At 66.2% G+C, this 21,184-nt stretch overlaps 1 protein-coding gene across 1 annotated transcript; it reads right to left on the reverse strand.

The window, feature by feature from the left end:
- Positions 1-11: 11 nt before the first annotated feature.
- On the reverse strand, positions 12-20,919 carry KCNH2 (potassium voltage-gated channel subfamily H member 2). Its single transcript, XM_090143301.1, has 15 exons — positions 20,790-20,919; positions 19,623-19,853; positions 16,727-16,891; positions 15,765-16,202; positions 14,312-14,526; positions 6,357-6,782; positions 4,763-5,150; positions 4,070-4,269; positions 3,744-3,996; positions 3,472-3,665; positions 3,179-3,278; positions 2,826-3,104; positions 2,091-2,277; positions 1,779-1,953; positions 12-1,011 (listed from the first exon to the last, which is right to left on the reverse strand). Exons 1-15 carry the CDS (start codon positions 20,863-20,865, stop codon positions 847-849), a joined length of 3,492 nt encoding a protein of 1,163 aa, XP_089999427.1. The 5' UTR covers positions 20,866-20,919; the 3' UTR covers positions 12-846.
- Positions 20,920-21,184: the final 265 nt, after the last annotated feature.

Consider the following 21,184-nt stretch of genomic DNA (forward strand, 5'->3'; position numbering starts at 1 on the left):
CACTGCACACACACAGCAGTCCTCAGTCCGCTTTATTGGGGTGCGGGACGGGGGCTCCTACCGCAGAAGGCAACATGCAGGGCGGTGTAAAAAGGCTGGGGGGGGGGCACACAGAGACCTACGGGACAACGGCACGAACACAGCACGCACGTTGGGGGGCTGCAGGGGGACCCTGCCCATGCCCCCCAGCCCTCCCCACCACATTGTGCGTGCGGCGGCACAGCGGGGCCTCCCCCAACCCCTGTGCCATGGGGAGAGAGCGCGGGGAGGGGACGACGCCAGAGCCACGCGCTGCCCCACGGCAGCCCCACGGCAGACAGACAAGGACACGCGCCCACCCCACGCCCGGAGAACACGCGTGTTTGCACCCTGCACACCAGGAGCACACCCGGACACACGCGGCGTGGCCGTAGGGGCAAGCACACGGACACGCGGCCCCACGTGTGCACAAAGCAGACGGGGCAGAGGGCCGCAGCTCGCAGACGCACGCGGACACGCACGGCGCACACAAAGACGTGTGTGCATCAGACACATCTGTGCACGAGGACAGGCGTGTGCGTCGGACAGGTGTGCGCACACGGAAATGCGCACACGGAAATGCACACACGCACACCGCCCCGCTCCCCCGTCCCCCCGCTGCAGCACTATGGGGAGGAGAAGGAGGAGGAGGAGGAGAGGAGGAGAAAGGGCGAGAGCAGCCCACACCCGCTGCCACCGGCCCGGCCCGGGGTTAGGCCAGCTAACGTGGGCGCAATGTCCGTGGGGACGGCAGCCGTGACCCCGGCGTCCTGGGGACGGGGTCCCGCGTCCGTGGGTGGGGGTCCCGGCCCCGTCCCGCGCTGCCCCCTAACTGCCGGGATCGGAGCAATGTCTGTGCAGCGGCTGCGCGGGAGGCAGCGGGCCGGGCAGCGAGCGGCGGCGTGGGGACGGCTCCAGCAGCAGCACCACGTCGGGGGGCGGCGGGGGACCCCCAGCACCGCGCAGCTCTGGGGGCACTGGGAAGCTGGGAACCTGCGGGAGAGAGCGGAGTGGGGGGGTGCGGGCACCGGGATGGGTGTGCAGTCGGACCCCGCATCACTTCTGTGGGGTATGGGAGAGAGCCATGGGGCTGGAAAATGGGGCATGAGAGAGGGGCTGCCCCAAACCTGGGGGGCTCAGCAATGGTCCTGGCTCCCATGAGGCTGCAGGGCATAGCAGAAGGGTCACCCCAAACCTGGGGGGTTCAGGAGTCACTCCAGCTCACTGTGGGGAAGGTTAGGGTTAGGATTAGGGAATGGGACATGGGACAGGGGCTGCCCCAAACCTGGGGGGCTCAGCAGTGGCCCCCCTGCTTTTCATACAGCTGGAAGATGGGGTTCAGAAAAAGGGTAACCTCCAGTGTTGACTACTCAGCTGTGTCCCCAGATTGCTGCGAGGCTGGAAAATGGGACAGGAGAGAGAAGCTGCCCCAAATTTGGGAGGCCAGGTGTCACCCCAGCTTAACATGGGGAAAGAAGAAAGGGAAACGGGGCCTAGGAGAAGGGCTGCCCCAAACCTGAGGGACAGGGCATTGGCCCTAGCTCACCATGGGGCACAGGAGCAGGGCTACTCTACACCTGGGGGGCACAGGAGCGACTCCAGCAGAGTGTGCGGCTGAAAGATGGGACACAAGAGAGAGGCTACCCCAAATCTTGGGGTCTCTGCAATGGTGCTGGCTCGCCACAGAGCTGGAAAAGGGGGCACAGGGAAAAGGGCTGCCCCAAACCTGTGGGATTGCCCCACGCTTTGGGGGTGCTCACCTGAGAGAGCGGCTGGATGGGGGTGATGGGGAGGATGGGCTGCAGCGGGCACGGGGGGGGACCAGGAGGCTGATGAGGGGATGACACCGTGCTGTAGGCAGGGGGCACGAGAGCAGCCTGGCGCTGCAGCAGCTGCATGATGGAGCTGATGTCCGCTGCCATCCGCGTCTCCAACCTGCAGGCAGACAGTGATGGGGCATGCAGGAGGCTCCCTGCTATAGGGCACTGCTTATAGGGTGGTGAGACCCCCAGCAGACCCCCGGGTGGGGCGATTGGGGGGTCTGCCGGGGGCCTCACCACCCCCTAAGGTACCTATTGAGCTGCTTCTGGAGGAGGTCAAGGCGCATCTCCACCTCAGAGCGCTGCCGGCGGGTCATGGAGGGCATTGGGATCCCGAGGGCTGCGTGTGCAGGGATGGTGCAGCGGGGCAGTTCCTGGTACTGTCTCCCCCGGCTCTCCCCCCAGAAGCTGAAGATGTTGGAGACCCCCGAGAAGGCTCCTGGGGGAGAGGGGGAGGGAAGGATCGGTGTGGTGTGGGCGGTGTCGAGGGAGGAAGGGATGGGATGGGAGAGGAATGGGGATGCAGGAGCATGGGATGAGAGAAATGGGGATGCAGAAGGAATAGAGGGCATGGGGATGCAGAAGGAATGGGGATGCAGGACCATGAGATGTGGGGATACAGAAAGGAGGAGGTATGGGGATGCAGGAGCTGCATGGGGGATCTGGATGTGGAAGGTATTGGGGGTGTAGGACCATGGCAGGGGGATGCAGGAACATGGGTGAGGAGGAGGAACGCGGGAACATGGGACACGGGGATGCAGGAGTATGGCGGGGGAGATGCAGGAGTGTGGGGATGCAGAACCAGTGGGGATGTAGAATCACCATGAGGGATGCAGGAGCAGGAATGTGGGAGCATGGGGAACGGTGATGCAGGAGAAGCAAGGATACAGGAGCATGTGGGCGAAATGAGGGTGCAGGGCAGGAGATGGGTCTTTGGGAGATGCTTTGCCCATGCAGAGCAGGAAGCCCCCCACCCCCCATCCCCACCTGAGAGGGGGTTGCACATATCGCTGCCCTCACGCTCCTCAGCGTCGGTGGCTGTGGGGGCTTCACAGCCGGGCCGGGGGCTGCGGAAGGGCGAAAGAGCGGCAGCCCCCGGGGTGGGTGCTGGGTGCTCATCCTCATCGCTGGATGGGGAGCTGGAGGGCGAGCTGCAGTGGCATGGCTCCCACTCTGCTGGCCCCCGCGGGGCTCCCGGTGCCTGGCAGCCTCTGCTCAGCCGCAGCGCCTTCTGCCCACCACGCGGCTCCCCGGTGGCCTCCGCATCTGAGGGGGGACACACAGAGGAGTCACGCACCCCTTGGGACCCCCACGCCCCCCCCATCCCACTGACCCCTCACCTTTCTCCGTGCGGCGGCGGAAGGAGAGCTTGCGTTTGCGCAGGCGGTTGAAGCCGCTGTCCAGTTCATCGCTGCCCGGGGAACCGGGGATCATGTTGGTCTGCAGGAGGGGACGGTGAGGGAGTGGTGCCACAGACCCCCACGGGTGTGGGGAGTGGGCCATGGCACAGCGACGGGAGCGCATGGCACCATCTGGCAGTGCCACGTCCCCATCAGCATCGTGGTGCCACATCCCAGCCATGCCCCCGCGGTGCCCCCTCCCACCTCCACCCCCCAGCTGCCCCCTCCCTCACATCGCGCAGGTTGAAGGTGATCTCCAGGCTGGACCAGAAGTGGTCGGAGAACTCGGGGTACATGTCCAGCACCTCCAGCAGGTCCTCACGGTGGATCTTGTGCAGGTCACAGTAGGTGAGCGCACGCACATCAGCGTTGGACTTCCCCGGCCGTGCGTACAGGTTCAGCGGCTCTCCAAAAATGTCGTTCTTCCCTTGAGGAGGGATTGGGGTGTGGGGTCAGCCCACAGCGGGGACACACGGCCACGTCATCACCCTGGCCCAGGGCTCACCCAGGATGGCCACCACCACATCCCCGCGCAGGATCTCGATGGAGCCACGTGAGATGAAGTAGAGCGCCGTCAGCACATCGCCAGCGTGCACCAGCGTGTCCCCGGGCGGAGCGTGCGTCGTCTTGAACTTCATGGCCAGGGCGCGCAGGCAGCCCTTGGTGGCTCCCTTGAAGGGCTTGCAGTTCTGCAGCAGGCTGCGGTTCAGGTGCAGGCAGATGTCAGCCTGCAGGCACTCAGGGAAGCCCTTCAGCACCTGCGGGGAGGGGGACGCAGTGTCACAACGTGGCTCGGGTGGCAGCAGGCACGGCGGGGCCGGCGGTGCTCACCGCGTTCATGTCAATGCCGTTGGTGTAGGACCAGGCGTGCTGGAAATACTCCTCCAGGCGCTGGCGCAGCGGGTTTGGGATCTGGTGGAAGCGGATGAACTCGCGGACGCGCAGCATCTGTGTGTGGTAGCGCGCCGTGCCCGAGTACAGCCGCTGGATGATGGCCGACACGTTCCCAAAGATGCTGGCGTACATCAGGGCTGTGTGGGGTGAGGAGCAGTGAGGGCACAGGGTGGTGGACAGGGGTGCCCCACAGACCCCACACCGCAGGGGGACCCACATACACACGTGTGCACACGCAGTGGGCTCTCCACATGCCCACACGGTGAGTTGGGAACGGCATTGGGTTGGGGGCAGCAGTCGTGCATGCTCACAGCTATGCTCAGACAGACAGACGCAGGATCCGCAGCACAGTCTCACACACACACACACACGGAATAGAATGGCTCGGGTTGAAAGGGATCTCAAGGATCATGAAAGTTCCAACCCCCTCATCGCAGGCAGGGCCACCAATCTCCATATCTAATACCAAACCAGGCTGCCCAGGGCCCCATCCAACCTGGCCTTGAGCACCTCCAGGGAAGGACGGGGCATTCACAGCCTCTCTGGGCAGCTGTTCCAGCACCTCACCACTCTCATAGGAAAGAAAACACACGCGTGTTCTGCCCCCTGCGCATCCCCCCCTGCACTCACAGCCGATGAGCATGACACAGATGGAGAAGATCTTCTCTGAGTTGGTGTTGGGCGAGACGTTGCCGAAGCCGACGCTGGTCAGGCTGCTGAAGGTGAAGTAGAGCGCCGTGACGTACTTGTCCTTGATGGTGGGGCCGTACAGGGGGTTGCTGTCGTTCAGAGGCTTGCCGATTTGGTCGCCCAGCGAGTGCAGCCAGCCGATGCGCTGCCCCTCCACGTTGCCGATGGCGTACCAGATGCAGGCCAGCCAGTGTGCGATCAGCGCGAAGGTGCACATCAGCAGGAAGAGCACGGCTGCCCCGTACTCAGAGTACCGGTCCAATTTGCGGGCCACCCGCACCAGGCGGAGCAGCCGCGCCGTCTTCAGCAGCCCGATCAGTGTGGTGGTCTGTGGGGGGCACCGAGTGCTGGGGGACCCCCACCGGGGGCCAGAGCCCTTGATCCCAGCTGCTCTCCAGGCACGGAGAATCTGGGCTGTCTGAGTGTCCCCGGTCCAAACCAACTGAACCCTGACCCCATCCCAAATCCAACCCAACCCCAACTCAACCCAACTCAACACCCTCCCCAACTCAATTCATCCCGACCTCATCCCCAACTCAACTCTGTCCCCAACTCAACTCAACCCAACCCAACTCAAACCCATCCCCAACTCCGTCCCCAGCTCAAACCCTTCCCCAACTTAATCCCATCTCCAGCTCAATTCAACACAATCCCATCCCAAACTCAGCACAATTCAATCTTGCCTCCAACTGAACACAACCCTGTCCCCAACCCGACCCCATCCCAATCCAAATCCAACTCAGCCCAATCCAACCCTGTCTCCAAATCAACTAAAATCATCTCAACCCAGCCTTGTCCCCAACTAAACTCAACTCAGTCCCATTCCCAACTCAACTCGAAGCAACTCAATCCAGGTCCTCATCCCCATCCCCATCCCCACCTCAGCTCAACCCAACCCTGTCCCCAATTCAACCCCATTCCAAACTCACTCCACCTAATCCCATTCCCAATTCAGCCCAATCCAATCCTGTTCCAAACCCGCCCCAACTCAACCCAATCCCATCCCCAACCCAACTCCATTTCCAGCTCAACTCAATCCAACCCAACTCTATCCCCAAATCAAACCCCTTCCAAGCTCAACTCAACTTGATCCCATCACCAACCCCACCCAATCCCATCCCCAACTCAACCCCATCCCGTACTTAACACCATCACCAATTCAACTCATCCCAATCCAATCCAACCCTATCGACAACAAAACCCAACCCCATCCCCAGCTTGACTCAATCCAACACGACTCCATCCCCAACTCAAACCCATCCCCAGCTCAACTCAACTCAACCTCATCACCAACTCAATGAACCCAACCCAATCCCACCCCATCCCCAAATCAGTCCAATCCAACCCTGCTCCCAGCGCCATCCCCAACCCAACCCCATTCTCTACTCAACTAAACCTCATCACCAATTCAACCCAACCCAACCCAACACCAGTCCAACCCAACCCTGTCCCCAGCTCAACCCTACGCCATCCCCAACCCCGCTCTGTCCCCAGCCCATCCTTATCCCCACCGAACGCATCCCCACCCGCACACCTCCTCAGAGCCGGAGCCGAAGATGAGCAGATCGAAGGGGATGGCGGCCACCATGTCGATAAGGAACCAGCCCTTGAAGTAGTGGATGGCGATCTTGGCGGGGTGGCTCACCACCTCCTCGTTGGAGTTGACATAGGTGGTGCGGAAGTTGATGAGGATGTCGATGATGAACATGATGTCCACGATGAGGTCCACCACGTTGAGGGGGCTGCAGGAGTAGCCACAGTTGTGCCGCTGGGCCTCCTCCTGGTCGTTGAGCAGGAAGGCGGCCGAGTAGGGTGTGAAGATGGCGGTGTAGATGACCAGCAGCAGGATGAGCCAGTCCCACACCGCCTTGAAGGGGCTGTAGTGCAGGATGGTCCATTTGTGGATGCGCGGCGCCTGCAGCTTGTACTCGGGGAGGACATCGGCACCCAGGGACAGCACCTGGCCGGGTGGCAGCAGCTCAGCACCCGTCCCGTGAGGCAGAACCCCAACCCACAGGCTGTCCTGGTTGGGGCCCCCTCCCCAGTGTGGTGGGACGCAGTGGGATGCAGCAGAATGTAATGGGATGCACCTGGATGTAACAGGATGTAATGGGGTGTAACAGGATGCAACGGGATGCAATGGGATGCAGCTGGATGCAGTGGGATGCAGCTGGATGCAGAGGGATGCACCTGGATGTAATGGGATGCAATGGGATGTAACGGGATGTAATGGGATGCAACGGGATGCCTGATGAGAGCAATAGTATGCAGTGGGGCGCAGAGAGGTGCAGTGGAGTGCAATTGCATGGCTGGTGTGCAGGGAAGCTCACTGGAGAGCAGTGAGGTGCAGCTGAATGCGGAAAGATGCATTGGGCGCAATGGAGTGCATTGGGGTACAGGGGGATGGAGGGGAGCCCTCACCTTGGTACGTCCCTGCCTGCTGAAAGCCCCCCCTACTCCCCCTTCCCCAGCACCACGCCCGGTGCTGCCGGTCGGGCTCCATGGAAATGAGGGGGGGGATGCACACAATCGCATCCCCCGGGGCATCTGCGTGCGGTGGGGGGCGGGGCAAACCCTGAGCTGTGCCAACACCTCCCTTACCCCCGACCTCCTGCACCCCCCGCATCCCCCCAGGCCCGCACAGCCCTGCGGTGGGGTTACAGGCCAGGGGGTCAGAGGGGGTGGGTGCGACGCGGGGAGCCCCCCCGCACCCCCTCTGCAGTGCGCGTCCCCGTGTCCCGGCACAGTGCCCGGCAGCTGCGCCCGTCCGTCCCCGTACGGGACCGGCGGCACCGCGGGGGGAGGCAGGCTGGAAGCGAGGGGGAGGGCGTCTTTACGTAACCCCGGACCCCGGAGCGCGGTGCGCGGCCCCCTCCTCCATCCCTTCGCTGGTACCCAACGTCCCCCCCAACCCCCCGCCGGACCCAACGTCCCCCCCCCGATTAACCCCCCCCGTACCTGCCGCTCTCGGCGCTGCCCTCCCGCAGCGTTCAGGCGGGCGCCGGGCATGGGGGGGCCCGCGCGGGGCGGGGGGGGCCCCGCGAGGTCCCGCAGCAGCTGCAGCAGCGCAGCCAGCATCCTCACCCCGGGGCGCTGCGGGGACCCCGCGCCCCCCCCCGCACCTCCAACCCCGTACCCATCGCCCCCCGACACCCCCGGCCCGGTGTCTACCCCCCCCACGCCGAGCGGGAATTATTGGGGCGGAAATGTTTCCCAGCCTGCCCCGCTGCGCGGCCCCCCCACCGCCCCCAGCGCCCGCCCCCCCCCGTTAACCCCTGCGCGGCGGGGGGTTGGGGAAGGCTCCCTCCGCTCCCCGCCCGCCGCCACCCCCCGCGGTCCCGGAGCGCTCCCGGCGCTGTGCAAAGCGGCACCGCTGGGACCCCCCCCGTACGCGGTCACGGTGTGCCCCTCTCCCCCCCCCAAATCCACTGCCACCGCCCCGCACTGTGTTGTCCCCGGGGCTGCGGGGGTCCTCGGGGAGAGGGGGCGTCGCGGTGACAGCGTCGGGGATATCGCGATGGCGACACTGGGGACATCGCGGTGACAGCAGCGGGGACACAGCGGTGACATCACTGGGGACATCCCGGCGACAGCGTCGGGAATGTCACGGCGGTGACATCACTGGGGACATGGGGACGGCTCTCTCTGCCCCGCGGCCCCGTGTCACCGCCGCCGCCCACGCGGGGATTTCCCCACCGCCACCCGCGCGTCCTCGGGAGCCGCGTGACAGAGCGCACATGGCGTGTGCCGGGGGGGTAGCGGGGAGGGGCCGGGAGCTGCGCGTCCCCGCGGTGTCCCCAGGGCGCGGGGTGACGGCGCTGCCCCGGAGCGTCGGGGTCGGGGGGGTGGCGGACATCCAAACCCCCCGCCCCTCAGAGCACAGCCGCACGCTGGTGACATCAGCGCACAGCCGGAGCGCGCACCCTCGGGACTGCCGTGCCACCGACACCCATCAGTCACGGTGACACAGTTACGGCGGTGCCGACACGCGGTGACACCAACACCGCCCGGCACGCGGCACCTCGCGCTCGCGGTGACGCGCACCCGACACCTGCGGTGCCACCGGCAGCTGTCACCCCGCGCACCACCGCGCCGCCTCCGCACCGCCACAAATACCGCAGCGTCGCCACCCGGGGGGGGGACAAACGCGCCGGTGCCGGTGACCGTAGGGACGCCGCACGCCCTGAGCGCAGCCGCGTTGACACCGTCGCTTGCGGGGACACAACGCGCAGCGCCAAACAGTGGGAGAGGGCGGACGCGCGGCGACCCTGAGCTCTAGGGCCGGACGTGGGGAGCCCGCACTGAGCCCACGGACACGCGGTGTCGGTAGAGGCATCCCCAGCCGACCACCGGCACTGACACCCAACACAGCAAGCCCGGCACGCACCTCCTGCCCGGCCATGCAGCTCCTGCAGGGCCAGCAATGAGCTGCCCACGGCACCCAGCACCTCCAGCACAGCTCCGTGCTGCCCCACGGACCCCCACGGGACCCAATCACACACAGATCCCCAACAGCAGTGGCACCCGAACGCCCTCATGGACCAGCAGTGTCTGTGGTCCCCAAATGCCCTCTCACAGCCAAGGCACTCACACACCGGTTCCCAAATGTCCTCTCATGGCCACGGCACGCAGACACCGGGCACTGTGGGATGCTCTGCACTGTCAGCAACACCTGACATCAGGACAGCCGGCACTGTGGGGACAGTGGCACCCAACACCCAACAACAGTACAACACCCAATGGCAGAACAACCCCCAACAATGGTAGAGACACTCCTTATCAGTGCCATACCCAACGCCGGCACAGACATCCAACGCCAGCACAGCACCCAACTTCAGCAGTTACACACAATCCCAGCACAGCACCCAATGTCAAAGCAACACTCAGCATTAGCACTGCACCCAGCATCAGCACAGCACCCAACACCAGCACTGCACCCAGCATCAGCACAGCACCCAGCATCAGCATAGACATCCAACACCAGCACAGCACCCAACACCAGCACAGACACACAACTCCAGCACAACACCCAATGTCAAGACAACACCCAACATCAGCACAGACACCCAACATCAACACAGCACCCAACATCAGCACAGACACCCAACATCAGCACTACACCCAATACTGGCACAGACACCCAACGCCGGCACAACGCCCAACGCTGGCACCAACACCAAGAGCCAACACGACACCCAACAACATCAACACAACACCCAACATTGGCACCAACACCCAACCCTCTCCCCGGTTGCTGGCACCACCCAGCACACCCGTCTCCCAGCCGTGGCTGTGGTGATGGCAGCACACCGTGCCGGACTCACCGCGTTGAGCTGCGGCGCAGCACCCGGCACAGCCGTGCCCGCCATGGGCGACTGGGACGGGGGCACGGTGGGGTGCTGCCCTCAGCACTGCGGCAGCGGGGCGGGATGGCAGCAGCCCCGTGACGGGGTGACGTCCCCGTGGGGCGGTGCGTCCCCCCCCTCCTGCAGCCGAACCCCCACCCGGTGACGCAGCCGTGGGGCGGCCCCTGGCACGTGCCACATCGGTGGGGAGCGGGCGGTGAGCGCCGAGGGCACCCACGCTGTTTCGTCGCTGCGGGCTCAGCGGTGGCACTGGGGGGTGAGGGGTCACCGTGGGGCCGTGACGTCCCCTCTGTCCCCTCGCAGCCCCGGCACGACGTGGGGTTCCGCTCCCATCGGTCACGGTTCTTTGGGGCCGGGCTGGGAGGCGGGAGATCCCGAGCACTCTGAGCATCTCAAATCCGGGATGTTCGGGCACCGGGATGCTCCGCTATCGGGATGCATTGGGACGCGCAGACACGGGGATGCTCAGGAGCTCCCCTCAGCCTCCGCCCCCCTCTCTCCTCACACTCAAGGATCAGCCCCAGGACCCCGCTGCTATCTCGGGGCGCACCCCGGACCCCCCCACGTTGGGGCTCGGGTAGCCCCGGGGGAATCGCTGGATTTCGGAAGGAGACCCCCCGCCCCCGGCCCCGCGCCCCCCGCCCCGCACCCACCTCCTGTGCCACCAGGCTGGAGATGCGCACCGCGCGCCGAACGCGGCCGCTCTTTCGGTCCCCGTCGGGGCGGTCGCCGCCGTCGCGCCCCCCCGGGGCCATGGCCGCTTTCAATGGGGGGAATCGGAGGCCGCCCCCCCGGGGCCCCGCACCCCGCGCTGTCCGTCCGGCGCTGCCCCGCGCTGTGCGGAGCTGTGCGGAGCGCGGCAGATGGAGCGGGGCGGCACGGCCCCCCCCGCCCCCCTCGGCCCCCGCCCTCCTCCGGGGCTCCATCCCATCCCACCCCCTCCCACGCGCCGCCCCGCCCCGCGGCGGCCGCAGTTCAGGAGGGAGAGAACGGCAGCGGGAAACTGAGGCACGGGGAGGGGGCGTGGGGGGGTCCCGCGGTACGAATCGGCGTAAGGAAACGCGAGGTAGGGGGGGGGTGCGAGTGAGGCGGATGGGAGCCGAGGGGGGGGGTGGACACGGGGAAGGAGGGGGGATAGGATGGGAACGGGGTGGGCGCAAGGACAGGAAAAGGATGAGGATGGGGACGGGAAAGGGGTTGTGTGGGGAAAGGAACGGGAGTGGGGATAGGAATGGGGAAAAGAATGAGGGAGGGGATGGGGATGAGAATAAGGAATTTGAAAGGGATAAGGATAGGGATGGGCACAGGGAAGGAAGCAAGAAAGGGGATGGGGTTAGAAATAGGGAAGGGTAAAGGGATGAGGATGGGCTGGAGACGGGGATGGGATGGGACCGAAGAAGGGGACGGGGAGGGGACGGGAACGGCTGCCCGCAGCTCCCCACCGCCGCAGGCGCTTCCCGGCACCGCTGCCCCTGGCTGCTGCCCAGCCCCGACGGCGACACTCAGCTCCGCATTGCCAGCGTCGCTGCCCAGAGCTGTCCTCACATCACCGCCAGCCCCACACAAACGCACCGCAGGCTCCGGGCACGGCCGCGTATCCCCCAGGGCGCACCGTGCCCCACACCGACCCCATCCCGCAGGAGACCACGCGGTGCCGGCAGCGCCCGTCCCGCAGCCCACGGGCGGGGAGGGTCCGGCCCGGGGGTCCCCGAGCTGCCACGCACCGCCGCCACGCAGCGCCGCAGCCCCCGCGCCCCAACCCCGCGCTGTGGGGCGGCCCGGAGCGCGGTGACCTTGACGGGTTTCAGCGGATGCCGTCACTGCGGCTGACTCACGGTGCCACCGCCCGGGAGTCCCGGCCCCCCCCCGGTGCCACACCGGACCGGGGACGCGCTCGGCTCGGCCGGATGGCAGCGATGCCCAAACGTCTCCACCACCACCGCTCCATCATGAGGAATCCGACGAGTCTGCACCCCGCATGCAGGCACCCCCGGCTCCCCCAGTACCCCCAGTACCCCCAGTACACCCCTCGGTCTCCTCCATCCCGGCCCACCCACGGCTCCCGGCAGCAGCGCTTTCCGTGCCCCATCCCCGCCCCCGGAGAGCAGCCCGGCTGACCCCCCCCGACCCCCCGCCCCACGGCCGCGGGGTGATGCCGGGCAGCGAGGGGACTGCGGCCGTTCGGCCGTCCATCTGTCCATCCGGCGCCGCAGCTGTCGGCAGGACGGGATTAACGCGGGGCGGGGGGGCGGGGGGAAGCAACATCCGCGGCCTCGTCGTTAATTACACGGAGGGGGTAATCAGGAGGCGCCGCTCGTTAACGCACCGCAGACCCTCCCCGAGAGGGCTCTGCTCCCTCACCGCGCAACGGGCGCGCAATCGGCGGGGGGGGGGGGGGGGCAGAGCCGACAGCAGGGCCGGGGGCTCCCGGGGGGGTCGGTCCCCATCGCCCCGCACGTGGGCCGGCAGGAGCGAGGCCGGGGGGGCCGGGGGAGCCGCGCCGCTCGGGGACCCCAAGCGCACAGCTGCGCCCACGCCGCGTCCCTCCCCCCTCACCCCGCAGCGGGGCGGGCACAGAGGTCCCTCGGGCCCGCGGCCCCGGCGGCTCTAACTTCATTAACGGGAGCGGGATCAGGGCGTAATTAAGCAGCAGCAGCCGCCTTCGCCCCGCAGCCAGATGGCGGTTACACAACGTGCGAAGGATCAGCGGCGCTGCGGGCGAGGAGTGCGGCACAACCGGCACAGCCGGCAGCGGGCGGCGCGGCACGGGATGGCAGGGCATGGAATGGCATGGCACAGCACGGCACAGCACGGCACAGCACTGGATGGAATGGCACAGCATTGTAAGTAACGGCATGGCACAGCACTGCATGGCACAGGGTGGCACGGCATGGTATGGCACAGTATTGCATGGCACGGCATGGCAAGGCACAGCATTGCATGGCACAGGATGGCACAGCATGGCACTGCACAGCATTGCATGGCACAGGATGGCATGGCATGGTGCACTGCAGCATGGCACAGTGTGGCATGGCACAGCACGGCACAGTATAGCACAGCACAGAGCAAATGGCACAGTGTGGTGTGGCACGGATGGTGTGACACAGCACAGCATCACGCAGCAAGGCGCAGGACAGCATCACGTGGACAGCATGAGGGGACACCTCAGAGCCATGGGCTGGGGACGTGGGACACATGGGGGGGCAGTAGGTCACCCCATCAGCCCCAGTGTCACCAGCAGATCCACTTCCAGCATCTCCCCACCTCCACTGCCACCCCACAGCCTCCAGTGTCAGCACTGAAGGTCCACCGTCACCATGAGAGCTCCAGTATCGCCCCATGGCCTCCACTACAACCACGTGAGCTCCAGCATTCCCACCAGCTCCAGCATCACCATCAGCTTCACCATCAGCCCATGACCTCCAGCATGGCCCCACCAGCTCCACCACCATCCCACGGCTTCCAGCGTCAGCACATAAGGTCCATCATCACCACAAGCTCCAGAATCACCCCACAACTTCCACCGCCATCCCACGGCCTCCACCACTACCCCATCAGCTCCAGCATCACCCCATGACCTCCAGCATCACCTCATGACCTCCAAAGTCACCCCATGACCTCCAGTATCACCCCACGGCCTCCGTCATCACCACATGAGCTCCAACATCCCCCCCAAGCTCCAGCATCACCACCAGTTCCACTGTCAGCCCGTGACCTCCACTGCTGCCCCATCAGCTCCACCGCCACTCCATGACCTCCAGCATCGTCCCACCACTTTCACCACCACCCCACAGCCTCCAATGTCAGCACATAAGATCCACCATCACCATGTGAGCTCCACCATCATCCCCACCCACTCCACTGCCACCCCACGGCCTCTGCCATCACACATGAGCTTCAACATCCCCCACCAGCTCCAGCATCACAATCAGCTCCACAGTCAGCCCGTGACCTCCATTGCAACCCCATCAGCTCCAGCATCACCCCACCAGCTCCATCACCACCCCTCAGCCTCCAGTGTCAGCACATAAGATGCACCATCACCACAAGCTCCAGCGTCACCATCAGCTCCACCATCACCCCATATCCTCCATCTCCCCGTCCCCACGGTGCCCCCGCTCACCTGGGTGACCTTCTCAGTGACGTTGTGCGTGCGGTCCTTCAGTTTGGTGGGGGCAATGATCTCCTTCTCTCCAGATGGAGCCCCCAGGAAGGCATCAGCTTTGAAGTCCACAAAGTTGAGGGTGATCTGCGGGATCCTGCTGATGGCTCGGTACCTCACCAGGTCGGAGTCGGACGTGGAGTTGAGCAGAGTGCTGCGGATGTTGTTCATGGCCCCTGGGTTGGGAGGGGAGAAGAGGGGGCACAGTCAGCCCTTGCCCGCCGCAGCACCGTATCATTTACAGCTAATGCAATTATTTCCCTCTCCTAATGAGCTTAGCGGCTTAATGAGGCGGCAACCATCCCCTCCCTTTGTCACTGGGAGGATGGTGGGGCTGGGGGTCACACTGGGGCATGATGTGGGCACCATTCATCCCCGATGCTGGGATTCACAGCGGGGCCCAAACCAATGCCGTGGGCAACGCAGTGCATTACAGCGATGTCCAACACAGCAGTGATGGGCAATGCTGCTCTGCTAACAAAGCACCAACAGCTGCAGAACTGCCCATGGCCTAACGAGCTGCCGGGCCTAACGAGCTCAGCAAGATGTCCTCCTGGAGGTGCGGGGCAGCCAGGAGATGTGGGACATGCGGATGTGTATGGCCAGATGTGGGGTGTCCAGGTGTGGGGCAGGGTGATGAGGGGCATCCAGGTGTGGGGCAGGGAGGCGTGGAGCATCCAGCTGTGGGTATCCGGCTGTGGGGCAGGGAGGTGTGAGGCATGCAGGTGTGCATGGCCAGATGTGGGGTGTCAAGGTGTGAGGTAGGGTGACACGGGACATCCAGGTGTGGGGCAGGGAGATGTGGGACAGGGAGATGTGGGGCATGCAGCTGTGTAAGGCCGGATGTGGGGTGTCAAGGTGGGGTGGTGACATGGGAGATCCAGGTGTGAGGCAGCCCAGAGACATGCAGATATGTTTGGCCAGATGTGGGGTGTCAAGGTGTGGGCCAGGGTGAGGTGAGAGGTCCAGATGTGGGCATCGAGGTGTGCGGTGACAGGGGACATCCAGATGTGGGCCGGGCTGACGTGGCTCATCCAGACGCGATGCATCCAGATGTGGGGCAGCAGGTTTTGGGCCGGGGTGCCGTGGCTCATCCAGATGCAGGGCACCCAGATGCAGGCTGTGGTGCCGTGGGACACCCAGCTGTGAGCCCGGGTCACAGCACCATGAGTGACCCCTAAAGATCAGAGCTCCATGGGGCTGTGACCCCCCAGTCATTGTGCCATGGGGAGTGGTGACCCCTAAAGGTCACAGCACAGACAGGGGCAGAGACCCCCCCCCACCCCCCCAGGACACTGTGCCATGAAAGGCAGTGAGCCCTAAATGCCCCAGCACAGAGCCGGCTGTGGCACCCATCACCACGGGGCACCCGCACGGCGCAGCCCCCGTTCCGCGCCGCCGCCCCTCCCCATACCGGTGCTGGCTCCGCGGTGCATCCCGGTCCCGGCGCTGGCGTGCCGGCTGTGGCAGCGCTTCTCCCCATCTCCCCTCATGGCCTCGATGTCATCCACGGAGGAGGCGCGGCGCACGCTGTGGCAGCTCTCCCTCGAGCGGCTGCGCGCCAGGCTGCCGTCGGAGAAGGGCGCGGGGCGAAGGCGCTCGGCGAGGGGAGAGGAGTGGGTGACGGGGGGCTCGGGGGGGGCGTCGCCGTCCTCCGGCTCCATCAGAGCCCGTTGGTCCTCGGGCCGCGCGCAGCCCAGGCAGCCGTTGTCCAGAGAGGAGCTGCTCGGCTCGGCGCCGCGCTCGGAGACGTCCACGATGACGGCGTCGGGCGGCTCCGGAGGCAGCGACTGCTTGCTGCCCGATAGAGCCAGCAGGGCCGGCAGCTTCAGGCGGAAGGAGCGGCTGCGGCCTGCGGGGGGAGCGGGGGGGGGTCACTGTGCCGTGGGGGAGTGGACCCCCCTGTATGGCAGAGTAATGGGGAGCGGGGACCCCTCCCGGCCTCCCCAGGTCACTGTGCCGTGGGGAACGGTGATCCCTGAAGGTCACTGTGCTGGGGGGAGCACAGAACCCCCCCAGGTCACAGCGCCATGAGTGATCCCTAAAGATCAGAGCTCCATGGGGGCTGTGACTCCCCAGTCATTGTGCCGTGGGGAACGGTGACCCCTAAAGGTCGCAGCACAGATAGGGGCAGGGACCCCCCTCAGGTCACCGTGCCAGGGCAATGGCGATCCCTGCAGGTCACTGTGCCACAGGGAGCAGAGGACCCCCCCCCAGGCCACAGCACCACGAGGGGCAGTGACCCCTAAATGGCACGGCACGAATGTGGGCAGGGATCCCTTCCCCAGGTCACTGTGCCATAGGGAACGGTGACCCCTAAAGATCACAGCACCATGTGGGGCGGTGACCCCCTCAGGCAGCGCGGTGGGGCCGCACCTGCCGGGATCCAGGCGCCGGGGGTGACCCAATGGTTGGTGTCCGCGGGGGGGGAGCGCGGCCGTTCGCTCTCCATCACCGCCTCGAAGTTGAGGATGAACATAATGACGGCTCCATCCTCGTTCTTCACCGGCACCACATCCACGAGGCACAGGAAGCAGCTGCCTGCGGGGGGTGGGGGGGGGGAAACTGAGACACTGGGGGGGTCGGATACCCGCAGCCCTTCCCGCACCGCGCCGCCCCCCGACCCGGGGCCGCTCCGCTGCCTGCTTTGTTTTCCGGGAGGGGTCCCCGCAGCCCCCCCCACCGCTGCGCTCCGAGTGGGCGGCGTCTGTGTGTGTGTGTAGGGGGGGTGGGATTATCGCCCCCCCCTCCCCACTGACGCCCTAATCCCGGCTGATCCCCCACCCCCACCCACCTCCCCCCCTCCGCCCCATCTCTCACCGTGAGGCGGGCGGGGCCCCCCCGGCCTGCAGGGGCTGCGCCTTTTGGCACCGCACGGAGCAGCGGCGATGCCTAAATATGGCCGCGGGCAGCATCGGGCCGGGGACACCGCGGCCCCCCCGTGTCCACCCCGCGTGTCCAGCCCGCCCCGCGCCCGCCCCGCCGCATCCATCCCCTCTGCGCCCGTCCCACCCGTGTCCATCCCACCCGTGTCCCACCCACATACAACCCCCCCCCCGGCGCCTGACCCACTGCGCTCCCCCCACCCGTGCCCATCCCGTTCCCGTCCATCCCACCCGTTTCCCCCCCCCCTCGGTGACCATCCCCGCCCACCGCCTCGGGTTGGAGGGGGGCACAGGGAGGGACTGGGGGATGTGAGACCCCTACAAGGGACGGCTTTGGGCTGCGAGGTGGGGGTGCCCCAGCACAGCCCCCACGGTGCCACTGCCCCACATCACCCACGCAGCCCCCACACGCAGGGTAGTCCCACTGCTGGGGTGGGACTGGGGGGCCCACATCTCCCCTTGCAGCATGGGGGTCCTGCAGGCTGTAGGGCTGCACCCCGGGTCCCCGTGCCCCCACCCCATGGACCCCCACTCTGCAGCTGTGCTGCTCCATCAGCAACCACACAAGGGGCAGCGGGGGGCACTGGGCACCCCCACTATGAGCCAGGCACCCCCACACGGCCCTGTGCACCCCACACTCTGTGCACCCCATGCTGTGCACAGCACCCCAAGTGCTGCCCGACATGCAGCCCCCCCAGCGCCGTGGGTACGCTGTGGGATGGGGACAACCCAGAAACGCACCACCCACGGCATAGAAGTGCTCTGAGACACAGCAGCAGCAGCTGAACAACTGTGGGGAACCACAGCAGCATGAGGGGGGGACGACTCTGCACTGGGACCCCGCCAGCACCTGGAGCACACTGACCCGATGTTCACCCTGTGCCAGGACGGCTGCAGCACGAGGTCATGGTGCAACGCAAGGACGGCTGCAGCATTAGGTTCCCGTGCAACACAAATGTGGCTGCAGAACAAGGCCACGGTGCACGGTATCTGCAGCACGGGGTCATGGTGCAGCGTGGGGGTACTGCAGCACGAGGCCATGGTGCAACACAAGGACGGCTGCAGCACGAGGTCATGCAAAGCAAGGCCGGCTGCAGTGTTAGGTTACTGTGCAATCTGAGGATGGCTGCAGCTTGAGGAGCTGCAGGGGGCTGCAAGCTGCAGGCTGCAGGCGTGGCTGCATCTGTGTCATGCTGGGCACTGTGAGGCCACAGCACAGCAGAGATGCGGGGCCAGAGTCCCACCCTGGCGGAGCTCCAGGGATGTGTGCAGGGCCGGGACCCCCCGAGCACCCCCACACCAGGGGTGGGAGCGTGGCTGGTGGGACACAGGGGGTCGTGCAGGCCGGGGGCAGAGTTAAAGGCAGCCATTCTCTCTCCCCTCTGTGCTCTCCAGGCTATAAATACCCCAGGAAGCACCGCGCTCCCTGGGGACACACAGGCAGTTCCATGCCAGCCGCTCCGGCACCTGCTGTGCGCCCGGGGCACCCGCTGGCCCTGCTTGGTGCCAATGGGGTGACACGGCACAACACAGCACGGCACAGCACAGCACAGCGTGGCAAAGCACAGCACGGCATGGCACGGCACGGTGCAGCACAGCGTGGCACGGCATGGCACAGCACGGCTCAGCGCAGCGTGGCTCAGCACAGCAGGCGCAGCACCAAAAGGACAGCACCAGCATCCTCCCATCTGCTGAGCACACAGCTGACAGCCAGCACCAGGCAGAGCCAATTAGCCGGGCACTAATGAGCGCTGCTCATCAAGCAGCCGCGTGTCGCCTGCATCCCAGCACTGTGTGGGTCCAAAGTGCAGCTGCGGCCAACCCTGCGCTGCAGCGCTGCGTTCTGTGCCTGGCACTGCCAGGACCACAGCTGCCCCATAGCAGGTCTGCGGGGAGGCAGGCTGGCAGTGTGCCCCACTGCCCTCGTGCCCCAGTGTCCCACATGGCAGCTGGGAGTCAGAACCGGGGCTGTGAGCCGCACGGTGGTAACAGCTGTGCCGAGAGCCAGGACACCTGGTGTGGGAGCGCAGGGCCTGGTGTGGGGCAGCCCCACAGCCCCAGTGGGACCTGACCCTGGAGGTGGCTGCGCCCATGGAGGCAGTGGGCAAACCCCTTTCTGTGGGGGGGATCCCAGTGTGGGGGGGCTTGGAGTTTACAGGCTGGGAGTTCATGCAAACTGAGTCCCTGTGGGGAGCTGTGGTGCGGGCCGTCATATGGACCCATATGGGCAGCAGGGTGCTGGGGGGCACGGTGCCACCCAGGAGCGGGGCACACATCCCCAGAATCATTGCCCCAGCCCGACCCACACGTGCCGCCCCCCAATCCCACACGCAGGGGGTGGAACCGCACCGCCCCCCACCTTCCCCCCCCCACGGCGCAGCGCTCACCGTCCTTGCGGTAGAAGCAAATCTCCACCTTGCGCTCCTCAGAGCCCAGCAGCGCCTGGGCAATCTGTGCAGCCGCGCTGCGCTGCGTGCGGGGCCCGTGCAGGAAGTCGCAGGTGCAGGGCTTCTGCATGACCTCGGCTCGTGTGTACCCGCACAGCTCACAGAAGCCATCGTTGCAGTAAATCACGGCGCAGTTCTCCACCCGCGCGTTGGCGATGATGAATTTGCGGCCTGGAGGGGGGCAGAGGGTGGGGCTGTGGGGGTCTGATCCCGTCCATGTGTCCGTCCACCCGTCCAGCCATCTATCCATCTAGCCACACAAATGTCCTTCCATCCATCCATCCATCCATCCATCCATCCATCCATCCATCCATCCATCCATCCATGTGCCCATGTGTCCATCCATCCATGTGTCCCTCCACCCATCCATCCATCCATCCACCCACCTGTCCATCTGTCCATCCACCCATCCATCCTCCAACCAACCCATCCATCCATCCGTCTGTCCATCCATCCCATCTCTGGGGACCGCACCATGGCACTGCCCCTCCTCCTCCCCCATGCTGTCCCCACAGGACCCCATCCCTGTCCTCACACTGCTGGCATTACTGCAGCCCGCTTTTCCCCCCCCCGGTGCCCCCCACCCAGCCCTGCAATGTGACACCCGTCCATCCCAGCCCCCCTCCAACCCCACACCCCCACAGATCTCAGACCTCCAGCTGCCCCCCAGCTCCCCCCACGTGCCCCCCAACCAGGCTGCCCACAGACAGACAGACAGACACAGAGATGGGCACACACGGGACCACTGCTGCACCACCCCATGGGACCCCCCTGCCCTCAGCCAGAATTGCCCCCCCACGCCCCACAACCACGCCGGACCCCCATGGCCCCCAACCCCTGCCAGCACCCAACACCCCTCAGCATCACCAACCCCCAAAGCCCCCCACCATCATCCCCAAAGCCCCCCCGTGTTACCAACGCCCCCTTCTCACCGCAGCCCCAGCCCTTCCAATCCCTCCCTCCCCTCCCCAAGCCCCCCAGCACCACCAACTCCTCTCCCACCTCCCTCCCCCCCCCCGGTCCTCCCAAACCCCCATTTCCCCAACCCCCCACCACCCCATCGAGATCCCCCGAACCCCCCCGAGCACCCCAGCCTCCCGCACTCACTCTGCCCCTCGAACTTGCGGATGATGGTGTCCAGGAAGGTGTTCTGGGGGGCGACGTGCCCCCTCCGCACCGGCATGGCGCCGGGCCCATGGGCAGCGGCCGCGGCTGCGGGGGGGGCGAGGAGGGAGGGCGGGGGGGCGGGGAGAGGTGGGGAGGTGGCCCCGCTCTGCGCCGCTGGGGGTCCGGTGCCCTTGAGCCAAGGACGGGCGGTGCGGGGCGGTGCGGGGCGGTGCGGGCGGGGCCGGGCGGGCGCGCAGGGGTTAAAGCCGAGCCCAGCCCCCCCGCGCCCCGCTCCCCCCCGCCGTTACCCCATGGCTGCGCGGTGCGGGGCGGCGCGCGGGGCTGCGGGTGGCGGTGCGGGTGCCCCCCCCGCCCCCCCCGCTAGCAGCTCACCG

The sequence above is a fragment of the Phasianus colchicus genome, chromosome 6 (genome assembly GCF_987193195.1).
Source record: "Phasianus colchicus chromosome 6, bPhaCol1.hap1.1, whole genome shotgun sequence".
Taxonomy (NCBI): Eukaryota; Metazoa; Chordata; class Aves; order Galliformes; family Phasianidae; genus Phasianus; species Phasianus colchicus.